Source organism: Carassius gibelio, chromosome A15, assembly GCF_023724105.1.
Source record: "Carassius gibelio isolate Cgi1373 ecotype wild population from Czech Republic chromosome A15, carGib1.2-hapl.c, whole genome shotgun sequence".
Lineage (NCBI taxonomy): Eukaryota > Metazoa > Chordata > Actinopteri > Cypriniformes > Cyprinidae > Carassius > Carassius gibelio.
Window position 1 is genome coordinate 3,486,605 of NC_068385.1, and position 14,185 is coordinate 3,500,789.

At 35.5% G+C, this 14,185-nt stretch overlaps 1 protein-coding gene across 1 annotated transcript; it reads right to left on the bottom strand.

Annotated features, from left to right (window-relative positions):
• Nucleotides 1-2,466: 2,466 nt before the first annotated feature.
• On the bottom strand, nucleotides 2,467-11,182 carry LOC128028625 (homeobox protein MOX-2-like). The gene is made up of 3 exons (XM_052615894.1): nucleotides 10,110-11,182; nucleotides 6,143-6,315; nucleotides 2,467-3,339 (listed from the first exon to the last, which is right to left on the bottom strand). The coding sequence occupies exons 1-3, from the start codon at nucleotides 10,621-10,623 to the stop codon at nucleotides 3,118-3,120; spliced, it is 909 nt and encodes a 302-aa protein (XP_052471854.1). The 5' UTR covers nucleotides 10,624-11,182; the 3' UTR covers nucleotides 2,467-3,117.
• Between the last annotated feature and the right edge of the window lie 3,003 nt (nucleotides 11,183-14,185).

Genomic DNA, 14,185 nt, shown 5'->3' on the forward strand with positions numbered 1-14,185 from the left:
TACTAAGATAATATAGCCAAGTCGACCTATAGGCCTGCTTTTATTTTAATTGCAGAAAGATATAGAGAACTGAGCTATTATATAGATGACATAGATACTATATCGACAATAGGCACTTAAATAACATATTGGCACTTTTTGAATCATTAGACAATAGGCTGCATGACTTAAAATGATGCACAGTAAGAATAAATAAAATTATTCACTAGTACTTTTTGAAATACTAAAAATCATGGTTTCTTTCCTGACGATTTGCATTAATGGATATGGAATCTAAACATTTTCAGACAGTAAATACTGAAGTGATTATGTTATCACACACACACACACACACACACACACACACACATATATATATATATAATACTTTTAAGTAATTTTATTTTTATAAATATAGAAAGACAGAGGCCCGTCATATGAATACCTTCAAGACTGCAGCAGCAAACTGTAAATTAACTGTTAATATTATGTTGTATTGTCTGCTGCTGTTTTTGGCTTGGTCTATATTTAAAACAATGCAGCTTTTCCTGTCCAGGAGAAAGAACCTAAGAAGTCAAAGGGCAGTAGAAGGCTTCGATGTGAAACAGAGAGTAGCATGGCTTTGTGTGTGACCTCTCTATTCCATTGTGCAGGAAGTTCCAAAAATCTCCTTGGTGATGCAAAAACATTCAAACAAAATATCTTTTTGTGGTTTCTTCCGTCAAAAGCAGTTGAAGCTACAATGTTGATTCTTTTGGCAGGACGTTCAGAATCACTGGTCCTGGTGGGCAAAGGTGTCTTGATTCTCCTGGCTCGTATTACGAATTAGAATGCACGCTCACTCTGTGGCGACAGCAAGAACAGACCATAACAATATTTCAGACCTGATTTTGTAATAGGATATGATCCGTTTGCTCACCCACCTCTCAGGATTAAGGCAGAAGTCGCGACCCTGCCTGGAGGAGAAGCTGAGTTTAGCATATTCCCCTGCTCCTTCCTCAATAACTTATTCATGTAAGCTCCTCGCTCAGCCTTAGCATATATTTGTCTCATATTCATGGTGATGAGTCACAGACCCTCACTGGATTTCGAAACATTCAACTTAAAGCATGAAGGTGCCCAGGGTTAAAAAAATGTTCTTGATGGGTTAGACTTGCAGCTGAATACACAACCGTTGTGTATCAGTGCAGAAGGTCCAGTTCAATTATGTGCAATTAAGTCCCATAATTTCAGCTTCAGTGAGGAGGTCCCTATCACTCAGCAACAGCATAAATGTACATGCAAAGTGACTCAAGACAGACGACACAAATTCTAAACAGTTGCAGTTGAGCAACAGAAGAAGACAGCAGCTTGTGTTTTGTTTTGTTTTCTCATTAGATTTTAGCACGGTTGTCATGCACCTGTCCCGATGCTAAAGTGCCCTTGCAAACCTTGCTATGTGTACTGTGCTAGACTAACTGAGACTTGTCACATCACTGGTATACTGTTGCTCTCTCGTTGGTCTGATTGCTTCTAATGCGCTCCTCATTTGTAAGTCTCTTTGGATAAAAGCTTTTGCTAAATGATTAAATGTAAATGTAAATCTTTCAAGATTATTCACTAGAGGCAGCAGATGCCTTCACATTAAATTAAGGTATTAATTTAAAAATCATCAATTCTTCACAATGCATCTGTTTTAAGCAAAATGTTTTTGAAATTAGTAGATTTGTAAGATTTCAATAATCAGATACAGGAAACAGGGCTCATCACTAAAGATGTATTTTCTGCTTGCTCATTCAGGCCACAAGTTGAAATTTTTTCAATATACACTATATATATATATATATATATATATATATATATATATATATATATATATATATATATATATATATATATATTTTTTTTTTTTTTCATTTAGATTTTTCTCATGTATGTATAATTTTTTACAATGTTTAACACTTACATGTTTATGCAATTTTGTAAAATATTATTTATAGATTTTTCTATACATTTTTCCTGTTTCTGCCATAGAATAAAAAATCAAAAAGGAAATTGCAACTTTTTTTTTCTCACAATTGCAAGTTCTATATCTTACAATTCTGACTTTTTTCTCAGAACTGTGTGTGTATCTACAGTATACATGTGAGTAGTGAATTTGTTTCACAATTTTGAGGATATAAACTCAAAATTGTGGAACAAAGTATGAACTCTGAGATAAAAAAAAAATAGCCATTACCTTTTTATATCTTTACCCCATGGTGGAAATAAGCTTCTGTACTTTTCGCGCTTATGAGTTTGATTTTTGTATTAAGTGTATCAAAGAAAAATGACAAATAATAGTTGGTAAATTATAGTAAATGCAATTATACAGAAATCTTCAGCATACCAATAAATTCATAAACACATTTGCTAAAAAAAAAAACTTCGGCATACAAGGCAAAAAACAACAACATTATCTTTCATTAGCTGACTTCAAAGAAAGAATCATTCACGATGAACAAATCATACCAAGCGACATACGAAAAGTTTATTGTTGAAGCATGTGGTATTGTGTGCACATGATACAGCTGTCACATTTTTTAAAATAGCAATAATTATATTTACATGGCACAATATTATCTGAAATGTTTTTGACCATGCTTGATTGATCATTATTCCGATGACATCAACATTGTACAAAAACATACAGTAAAAAAAAATTAAGGCACAGAAACTGACAAGCTTTTCAATGCAAGAACATTATGGAATGTTATTGGGCCAGATTCGACTGCCAGAAGAAGGGTTCTTTAAAGGTGCAACACAAATATGGGACACTATTCGGCTTTGCTGACAGGCAGGATTTTAAAATGACTAACAGCACCTTTCAAATGTGTAAACATTTCTGTCAAACTAGCAGGGCACTTTTTCTTCGTGAATATTGATGCCAAAGTATCACACATATTCTGTATCATCTGAATGCACAGTAATACACCAGTCCTTTGTACATTTGTACATGTTTAGTGAGCACTGTCACTACTCTGTAAGGCATAGTGTTGCAGTGCCTCCTCATTGGCACAAAAAGTCTTTGTGTACAGTACTTTCAGTCCGTACTTAGCATAATCCAGAACTAAATATGACCCCAGATAAGCAACGAAAGGCAGAAGGGATCTGTTTGTATCATAAGTGAGCGTGCTCAGAGCTCTGGTCGCTGTCGTGGCTGTCCTCATTGTTGATAAGCGAGTCCGGTGTATGGAGGAGTCCAGGAATTCCCGAAAACTCAGAGGGAAGCAGCGTTCCCTTCTTCACATTCACAAGCTCCTTTTCTCTCGCTACCGCCCCCTGTTGACCTCCTTTAACTCGCTTCCACTTCATCCGTCTGTTCTGAAACCACACTTTTACCTAGTGGGAAAAGGAAGACACATGAGTTATGTTCTATAGTTTTAAAAATAATAAAAATCTATTGTATGGTTCCACGAGAACCTTAAACATCCATGGAACCTTTACATTCCACAAAAGGTTCTTAATATTGGAAAAAGTTTCTCCAGATTGCTAAAAAGTTTTTCACACTAAAGAAAACATGTTTGTTTTAAATTTGGTTCTCCAAATTGTTTCTTAAATGAAAAAAAAAGGATTTTAATTTGTCTTTAGCAAATGAGTTTGTATGTTCGCTGTTTGGTGCAGATGATCTGTTTACTGTGGTTTTTTGGCAGAGGGATTGGAGAGGTGGATCAGGCCATGACTCACCAAACTCCGGTAAGCTAATATCCCTCGATCAGGTGCAAAAGTGCCATGCGATCAGTTGACCGGCCCTGCTATTCTAGGGCATGATCCACAAAGATTGGAATTGTGTCTCTCTTGAGAAGTTATAATATAGCATGGCTTTTAATGCAAGTATTTGACAGCTATTTCCAGATCAGCAATAACTGGAGCCCATATGTTTTGTGACATCAGACATTTCCATCCTTTCCTTGCGAGTTCAGTCAGAGCCAGTATTTACGTTTCCCAGAATGATGATTTAGCCGTTTCTTAAATGGTCACTGCAGTGCAAGTAAGGCTTCCTGGGGGACCCAGCCAATATACACTTAAATGTATTTCTGGAGGGTTATAATGTTGAAGATAGTGACATGGAATGGACCAAAATTCTTCATATGCAATTAGGCTTGAGGAATACCAGGTCCAAATCAGCATAATTATGTTATTCAAAGGTTTTTTTGTGTGTGTGTGTGTGTGTTTTTTTTTTTTACAAATGGTTGTCAGACTTGATGGTCAAGTACAAAGGCATATTTTAGGTCAAATTACATACACAATGATTAATTTGGCTTATGTTTCATGAATCCACAAGGAATAATTTGATTTGAATTTGATTTTATAGTCTGTTAGACTATAAAAGTTCATTACTGTCAGCACTGTAAGACTGCCACCCTTAAAATATATCTGCAATGTTTGCAGTTCTTCTGTCAGCCTGAAAACGTCTAGTATATTACCGCTCAAAGGATAGTGCATGCCATTTGACAGAAAAACAGAGCATTTTTATTTTTTATAAATACCATCACTTGCATTGGCAGCATTTGGATACATTTTAAGTTGAAGACTTGGTCTGTGTAATAGACATCAGAGACACTTTACAGATGTCATAAGACTCAGCACACATCTTGATTTCTCTTGATTGTATATGAGAATCAAAATACAATGTCTCTGCAGTGGTTAAACCAATGCATGAAAAAAAAGCCCTAAGTATGCAAAAAAAGCCAATCAAAATTCAGATTAAATCATTGTTTTCTGTTAGGTTTTGATTGTTGAACATTCATGAAATCAACAGGAAGTTTGCACACTTTAGTTTTAAATTTCTCAAAAGTTAAAAATATATATATACTGTATGTTAATGTATGAATTATAATTTAATAAAACCAGAGTTTGTATGTTAAGTATTTCAGACTGAATTATATGGAGTTTATTTCTTAAGGATTGATATCATAAATCTATGGGAATATTTGACACTTTAATTTAAAATTACTTTTAATATAAATATATATTATATATATATAATTTGAATATAGAGTAGTTCAGACTGAATTAACTGTAGAAGTTTAATTCTAATCATTAAGAAATATTAGATTTTGAAAGCTGTATTGGAATAGGTATCTATCTACACTGTAATTTTTCATTTCTTCAAAATGTAACAAAATACATAAAAATAAAGATAAAAAGAATATACATAAAAATCAAGTTTGAATGCTTGTTTGTTAAATAGTTCAGATTGAATTAACTGAATAGGTTTTAATTATAAACTCCTAAAACATTTCAACGTGATCTCTTGCAGGAGCTAAAATAAATCTCATCAAAGATAGCTGTTGTAATTAGGCTGTGCAACATTATTATGATTTTACACGTGTAAAATTATGTTAGCCCTGAAGTCAGAATACAACTCCTGCCACAAAGGTCCAGAACTCCAGCGGGTTCACACAGGGATCACATTGCAGGAGGCGGATTCACTTACTTGTCGTGTGGCAAGGTTTTTAATTCTAAGCCTTGGGAATGTATCCCCAGAGAACGTAGCATAATTTAAGACCACAGATGTCACTTCCTTGTGGGTTCCCTGGCAACCTGCAAAGTCTGATGACACCAGAACGTCTAGAAACACATTTGTAATCTAAAAGACTGTGGCATGTTACAAATTAAAGAAACTGCATGGCTCATTGAGCAGTTAAAAATGTTATGAATGGTGTTTCAAATAAGGCCAGAATGACCTGCCAATGATGTCATTTCAAAAACAGCAAGCATTACGTCATCTATTTATGTCTGCAGAAGTTAATAAACTTCAATGGTTTAATAAGAATATATAGTTGTTTGGTTGAAACATCAAATAGTTACAACAACCCAGATTTCTCTGGCTCCAAATAAAGCGCCATGTGCTATTTATTTCACATACGGCTGTAGGAAGCACCTTCCCACGCAGAGACTGATTTGTAAGACGGAGCGGCAAGGCGGAAGTGCCTTAGCGGACAGAACTTCCTTCGCCTCTCCCGTTACTTGACTACAGCCAAAAAGAGATCTTGCAGAAACATCTGGAACACAATAGTCCCACTCCATAGCCACAGCTGGATAAAAAAGCACTGAACCCGAAAAAAACAAAAACAAAAGAGCAGTTGCTTCTGACAGAATGACTGATGAACAGGTACAAGGACACGGTCGGTCATCTCACCTGCCTTTCCGTGAGATCCAGGTTCACTGCGATTTCGTACCGCCTCAGTCTGGTCAAATAGTTGTGATGGGCGAATTCTGCCTCCAGTTCTCGAATCTGCTCTTTGGTGAACGCCGTCCGCTCCTTCCTTGGCTTGCTGCTCACATCCGATTTGTAATTCCCATCTTGGGACTCTAAAGAGAAAAAACAAGAATGGGATGGAAGAAAACATTTCCAACAGTCAGAAACGGTCACAGAAACTTTTGAAGAGCAGCATCAACAAAGCAGCCTTTGAAACACAATCAGTTCATTTCAGCGCAATCGTTCCAATTAAATTCAATCACTGCAGGGTTGAAATCCCAGAAATGTTATAAAGGAAAGCAGGGGAAGACTGCCAGTCATCTTTTACGATGCTGCAATTATTCGTGCCAGCTGTTTGTAAAAGTCAACCCCAGCCGTGAGTTTTCGTAGATTCTCACAATGAGTTGGCGCTCACCAGAACAGTTTCCAAAGACTGCGTTTGACTTACTGTGAATGGAATCTGCTATAACCCTGTAGTTTTAATAGGGAACAAAACAGTACTGGAGGATGTGTAAAAATATATGTCCTTAGTTTATTTACCTCAAAATTTTACAAGAGCTTCAACTCAAGCTGCCAACTCACAACAATTTTCAGTGGTGTGTGTCATACTCCCTTCCTCGCTCTTGCGCTGCGAATTACTTTTTCTTACTTTCAGATGGATTTTGGAGTGACAGAACATATACGCATAAAAGCGCATGTATTTATTGCTAGAGCTCAATTACGTCAAGTCTAATCTTGAATGGGAAACACTAAAGGTCAGTGAGGAAATGTCAGATTAGACCTGCAATCCATCCTACCAAAGACACATGCGCCTCTGTTGTTTTGACACTGGAGGAAGGAAATTTTATTCCTTTTTTTTTTTTTTTTTTTTAAGAGACTTGCGCCTTCATCTTGCTGTGACTCACTTTCAAAGGACACATCAAGCTTTTGGGTTCATTTATCTAAGGGTGTGGAGTGAGTGCTTATCCAACTAGCAATCCAAAACCCAGCTGTAAATAGAGTCCGCTTTAATGAGACCCCGTCCACAAGTTGCTCTGCTATTTCAGCTGAAAATACATCAAGTAAATCTTTTTCGAACGTTTTTGTATTTGCAATATCCAACTTTAAAATGAAAGTTCGCCCAAAATGACAATTCTGTCAAAAACTTTATGACTCGAAGATGAAAGAATATATTTTGAAAATGATCTCCTTTTGTGTTGCACAGATAAAAGAAACTAAATTAATCGTTTTTTTTTTTTTTTTTGATCTATCCCTTTTAACTTTTTTCCCCTTCATCTCTGTCAATGGCCATTGGTCATCCAAAAAAATGGCTCTGCTCCTTAACCATTGCTACTGGACAAACAGAACAATGCTTTGAAAACAATTAGAATGAACAATTAGAACAATTTTATGACAAACTGAGATTTAAGATTTAAGAGATTCAGATTTAACATACCCATCAACCTGAAGGTGTCAGTACATGTGGATGTTCAGATCATACATCATATTGTCTATAAACACATGCCAGATGTGTTATTTAACAGTATAATTGACAGGTTTGGGTTTGCAGAGGTTGACGAGGACGGAGACTTGTTCTTGCGATGATGATATAACAAAGTCGCACTGTGTAGTGACTCATGCCCATTGAGCCTTTGAACAAATAACCATCACATGGTTTCTAGTGGTTTCTAGTGTTTTAGCTAAATGTCTTTGAATTCGACTCACAGAAAAGAGTTGGGCTGAATATGGGTCTGATTAAAACAAGCGCAGAAAGGCAAGTTTATTGCTGGCTAAACGCAGCCATTGTGGAGTGAGAAAAACCAACACGAGCAGCGCTTTGCGAACAGAGCTGCTCTGAGTTAAAGCAACTTTTCCCGGCTTCCCGACACAGCGGTTACACCACAGCAATTAGGCCTGCGCCTTAACTTTTATCTTTTCTTTAAAAAAAGCAAAGTACTGAGAACAAAATGAGCAGGACGGCCTGAGCTTTCAAAGATGATTTAAAAAACTACAGCTACAATGAATATTTAGACATCTGCTTTAATATTGTAGTTAAACACACTGAAGCTGAGCTTTATTGGTGGAAAAAATTTAAGAAACCAAAATGAATATTACGCAAACCCACATGACAAAATATACGCTAAGCTGCTGTCTTCTATCTAAACCAGCCATGTGTTGTTTTATTAGAACAACAACACATGCTTTGAATAAATTAGACATTGTATCTTAAGATGAACATATCTTAAAATGCATTAAAAAATATATATTTTATTGATAAACCATTTATTGTTCCATTGAGTGATGCTCATTATAAAACCATTCTGTAAAGCAGAAATGCTCATTTTTGTTAGGCCATAATTTCACTGAAATTGAGGCAACCATCAAGATGTGTGAGAGTTAATGTTGATAGAACTATAAAACTATAATGCTCAAAATAGAACGCCTCTGTTCAAAAGACCAGAACATATATGTGAGACTTACTTTAGAAATGCATCTGCAATAATTCAATACATTCTTGGGCCAAAACAACCACTAAAACAATATTAATTTGCTATTGGTTATCACTGTATATCTTCACTCTAGATGTATTTGTAAATCTCACTTGCACTGTCAACTATCACTGTAATGTGCTTGATATCTTATAGGAAAAACATGATTCAAAAGTCATACATGCTGAAAACTGAGAGAGCAGTGTAACAAGTGTGTTTATATTACGTTAATTTTGGCTTGATGCAAATAAGAATAAATCAACATCTGAAGGGCTGTGCCTCTTGTATGGACCTGAACTTTGTTTTAAAGGGCAGAAAGTAGTTAAAATTCCCTTTGAAGTAAGTAGATCGTAAAAATACATTTTATGATCCATTTTATGCAGTGTTAAATAGATTTTTTTAACAGTAGTAGCAGTTATTCCAGACAAAACAAACTGGAGATCCCCATCAGATCAAACCAGCTTCTTTTTGCAGTGAACTGAAAACCCTTGAGTTTTACTTCATATCTCCTTGCCTGTTTTACTCATCAGCAAAACAAAAAAAAGCACAATTTCCAATGTGCAAACAAATTATATTCAAAGAGAAAGCTGTTCACAGCATTCCTGTCATCTAACGTTTGGCTTTTCTTGTTAAATGCCAACACGGGCGTCCCTGTTCTCTCTCTCAGGCCGTGGTATTAGTTACTTTACCACAAGTGTTATTTTCTGCTTGCCAAAGAAGTGAGGAGATGAAACAGATGAGACTAAACATGAATCATGCGTGCAGTTAAATGCCCACACAAGAGTTACAATCTGCCCTCTTCTAGCCAAAATAATTGCTTCTGTGTGTAAGCCAACACCTACAAAACTCTTGCACTTAAAAACACGGCTCCACGTTTCTGAACACTGTACGGGAGAATCCTTTTCCGAAAACACTAGCACTGTGTTTAGAGGGAACTAAAACAACTCAATGTAATTTATATATAATATTTGAAAAAATAAATAATAATAATAATAATAATAATAATAATAATATATATATATATATATATATATATATATATATATATATATATATATATATATATATATATATAATTTACATTTAAATATATCTATTTATACACACAAACCTACACAGTCTTGAGTTTATAAATTGAATCTGATAAATGTAATTTCAAATATTATAAGACCACCATAATACCAGCAATAATGTAATACAAAAATTATATATATATATATATATATATATATATATATATATATATATATATATATATATATATATATATATATATATATATATATATATATATATATATATGGTATTATGGTGGTCTTATATTATTTGAAATTATATTTATCAGATCCAATTTATAAACTCAAGACTATGTATGAAAAATGACTTTATCAGATCAGACCCCTTAATTTGTTTAAAACAAAAATGAACTTGTTTCTTACCAGAGCTGTCACTTCTTCGTTTGCTATTCCTTTTCTCCGCCTCGGCTGGAGACATCGTTTGACGTCCGAAATCCCCTCCAGGAACACATGAGGCACCCGAGGGCACCCCTCCGCCAAGGCTCGGTGTGCTTGCGCAGAGGCTGGGTCCCCCGGGGCCCATCTCTGAAGAGCCTGAGTCAGGGGCTGAGATCCCCAGTCCTAGACGGGCGCTTGCTGGAGAGACGCTAGCCGTCTGCGGTATGTGCCATCCGGTCTGCTGCGGCTGGGGTACATGATGATGATGCTGCTGGGACATGGGCGGCCCTCGCTGATGCCCGTGTCCCCCAAACAGACCCCCATCCTCACCTGGGTAACCGCTCACGATGCAGGTAGAAGAAGGAGAGGAGGTGGAGAGGTTGGGGTACGAGGAGAGGTTCTCGGAGCGTCCGTGAAGGGCAAAGGCGGGGTGCAGGGCCTGCGGAGGGACGTGAGGACTGCGCAAACAGCCGAACAGCGTGTGATCCATCGCATGCATGAAACCAGCCGCTAGTGGAATAAAAACCACAACAAGAAAACTTCCCAAAGACTAAAAAAAAAACAGCAGAAACACAAAACGCTCCGTTACTTCTCACTTAAAACAGTATCTCCTTAAAAAAAAATACGACAAAAATTAAGGAAAAAGAAAAAAGTGTGTCTGTAAATGTGTGTGTGTGTGATAATCCCATGCAAGCTGCGAGGCAGCGCGGCTAAACAGCAGAAGCTGATGATGATGATGATGATGATGATGAGAAGGAGAGCTGAATCTCAGTTGACAGTCTAGCGCAGACTGTGGCCCAGCTGAGAGGGAAAGGTGCTTCCTAACAGTGGCCAGGCTTTTGGGCAATGGGCTGGGACTGAAGGAGGGGTGGGAGATGTTATAAATAGGGCCGTAACATGAGAGGGAGGCTGGGTCACAGAGCCCTGCCACAACTGTCCACTGAATCGAGTCTGTCCAGCCCTGCAGCTCCATACATCTAAAACCTGTCAGAAAATAACCGATAGATTTTCAGTTTGGCCCTTTTTAATCTCCCTACGTGATTTGTGTTCAAAACTATTACTTTTTCCTCTGGTCCCAAAAGAAAAAAGTCAGATTGGTTGAGAAGGTCGGACCAACAGAGAGGGGTTCAAACTGTTAATGGGTTGTTGATCTTCAGCACTTTCTCCTCTGTTATGAGAATGATTTAGAGGACAGGAGCTCAGGGCTAAAAGTCACCGAGCTGTAGATCTTCTTCAATTGGAAGTATGACTGTATACAAAAACCTCTGCCATACTTTTTGTGCAGTTCAGCGACAACCATCTACAACCCCGTGATTGTTTTTTAAATTGCTACTCATGTTTTTTTTATAAAACTGAGGTCGAAAATGTTCTACTTCGTTAATTTCTGAAAAATTATAATTAAATTGTAATTATATCAAAGTTAATGAAGTGGAAAACTGTGATGGACTAATCAGTATCATGTTAATCTACATTCTGTTCAAAAAGTCATGGGGTCGGTAAAAACATTTTTAATCACCGAAATCAGCATTTATTGAATATAAAATACAACGTGAAATATTGTAACAATTTGAAATATCTCAATATATTTATAAAATATGAAATATAGCAATATTTTTTTAGATTATAGGAGTTTCTTTTAATAGAAAATAATTTTCTTGCCATTTCTTTTTAATTGTTAGTGAAATTTACTAGGATTTTTTTAATAAAAACAGTTTCTGCACCAGTTGCATAATATAATATAATTGTATTATAAAAGCAACAGTAGTATTATTTTACATATATATTTAAATTATTATAATGTATATGTAATTATTCTAATACATTCTGATTAAATATATTCAAATATTACATATAATTTCTCAATTACTGAAGTCATAAAAACAGCAGCAACATGCTAAATAATCAGAATGAACAGTTAAATATAGTTGTGTTATGCATATACAGGTTAAAAAATCATAATGTTTTACATCAATTGTATACACACACAGTATACAGTATATATCCAACCATATATCCCATATAAATTCAACAAAAACACTCAAATGAATAAGATTCTATATGGGATATACATTAGCTGTAATTTGCGGTCATGGTTGTGTATCATTGCATTAATCAGAGTAACAGCGCTCATCGCAGACCACACTGCTTCTGCTGAAGTAACAGCATCACCATTCAAGACGTCCCGAAGGTTTCACCCATAGAGACAGATGCAGTGAAACGACACACAGAGCAGGGCCTTTCTATACTCACGGGTAAAAGAAGGAGAGGAAATCAGATGCCTTGCTGGGGGAAATAGCTTTAGCAGATGGGGAAAAGAGTGTGGAGTCAGGGCCTTATTTAGAGAGCGTGGAGAAGACGAGAGACGGTCATTCTCATCTCTCAAAGCACCGTGTCACACCGCCGATATCTCGGGTGAGTAACACAAATTCTGTTTGTCCTGCTTGTTAGTCAGATTATCAGGATCTAGATGCTGTTCACACAAGGTTTGTTTTCATAAGCGGTTTTTCTCTTTCACTATCCGTCATGCCCTGATCAGATCTCACACGAAGCAGCTTTTTTTTTTTTTCACTTTTGACGTGACAAATAGAAAACAGTTGCATAGGAAGACACATAATAGAAGAAAAGAGAGAAGGAGGATAAAACGAAAAATTAAAGATACATTACATTACCGACAGTGCGACATGTTGAGTCTCTAAAGATCAGAAATCAGTGGAGTACTTCAGCATGATTGGGCAGATTTCCAGTTTGCTTTGTTAAATCTATAAAACATACATTTCAAGTATTAGAGGTGGCGAAAGATTCACATAACCATTTTTATAAGAAGAAAAATATGTTAATTAAAATGTCCATGTATGCAGTTTAAAAAACTTTTTTTAAATTCTTGGTCATTCAATTTCAAAAGCCTTGAAACTAAACAAAATATGAGCTAAATAAATAAATAAATACAATTTATTAATAAATATTAAACGATTCAGTATTCAGTAGTTCTCTGGGTTCTACTGTCTTCACAAAGCATAGTCAAAATAATATATTAAATTCATTTATAGAGAGAACACAGTTATATATATATAAAGTTATATGCGGTTATTTAAAGAACAAACACATATTCAATATTTCTGCATCAAAACACATGGAAAATATCAAACTAAACCTGCAATAATTAAATAATATAATGACCTAATTTTAGTATCACCTCATGTCTATTCTATTGATTTTAATATCTACCTCATTAATCTAGTCTCTCTGATTAACATAAAGCATGATGCATAATAATTGTATAATTATAAATAGTGCTTATATAAATTATGTTTTTATAATGCATAACATAATTGCTTCCATTAATTACTCTTTAAATAGTTATTAATAGTGTATATACTACTGTAACTACTATAATATGACTACTCATATGCGTTTCTCCAGTGCTACACAAATTATGCAAAAACCTTTATGTCTGCAGGATAAAAGATGAAAGGATAAAAGATTTATCACTTAAGATTTACAAACAGCTGAAATGAAAGGACGATGAAAAAGTCATGTCAGCATCGGTTCTACAAAAAGGACTGAAGATTACCTAGAATTAAAAGCAGACTGCGAGAGAATGTAAATTTCAGATGGATAACAGACATCCAGTCTGGGTTTTCTTGAACGATGGACTTTTTCAATTTCAGTTCAATTTCACACATCCACAGTTTTCGCATTGTTTCACCCATGACCGCTCCAAACACATTTCTGTTGTTGTTGCTAATTAAAGTACTTGCACAAAACACCTGACTAAACAATAATCATATTTCTAAACTGCACGGTGACATCCTAAATTGTCATACTGTGAAATAAATTCTGAACTCTTAAAAATGATTTTCAGTAGCATTCTTCAAACATTTACTTGCAGCTGGCTTTGTAAAAAGTTGAACTACACTGATTCATGTCAAAGTTTATCTCGCTCTGCAGTTCAAACGATAGCATGTAATTATATTTATATTTAACAAACAGCAATTGTAAATTGTAAACGGCAACAGTACAATGAAAATAGCTTAGATTGTGCGAACAGAACTGATTATGTG

Excerpts from the sequence above, each read along its gene's own strand:
- LOC128028625 (XM_052615894.1), bottom strand. The coding sequence starts at position 10,623 with ATGCATGCGATGGATCACACGCTGTTCGGCTGTTTGCGCAGTCCTCAC. Across the intron at positions 6,316-10,109 it reads ACGAAGAAGTGACAGCTCTG|AGTCCCAAGATGGGAATTAC; the intron begins GTAAGAAACAAG and ends TTTTCTCTTTAG. Across the intron at positions 3,340-6,142 it reads TGGATCTCACGGAAAGGCAG|GTAAAAGTGTGGTTTCAGAA; the intron begins GTGAGATGACCG and ends TTTTCCCACTAG.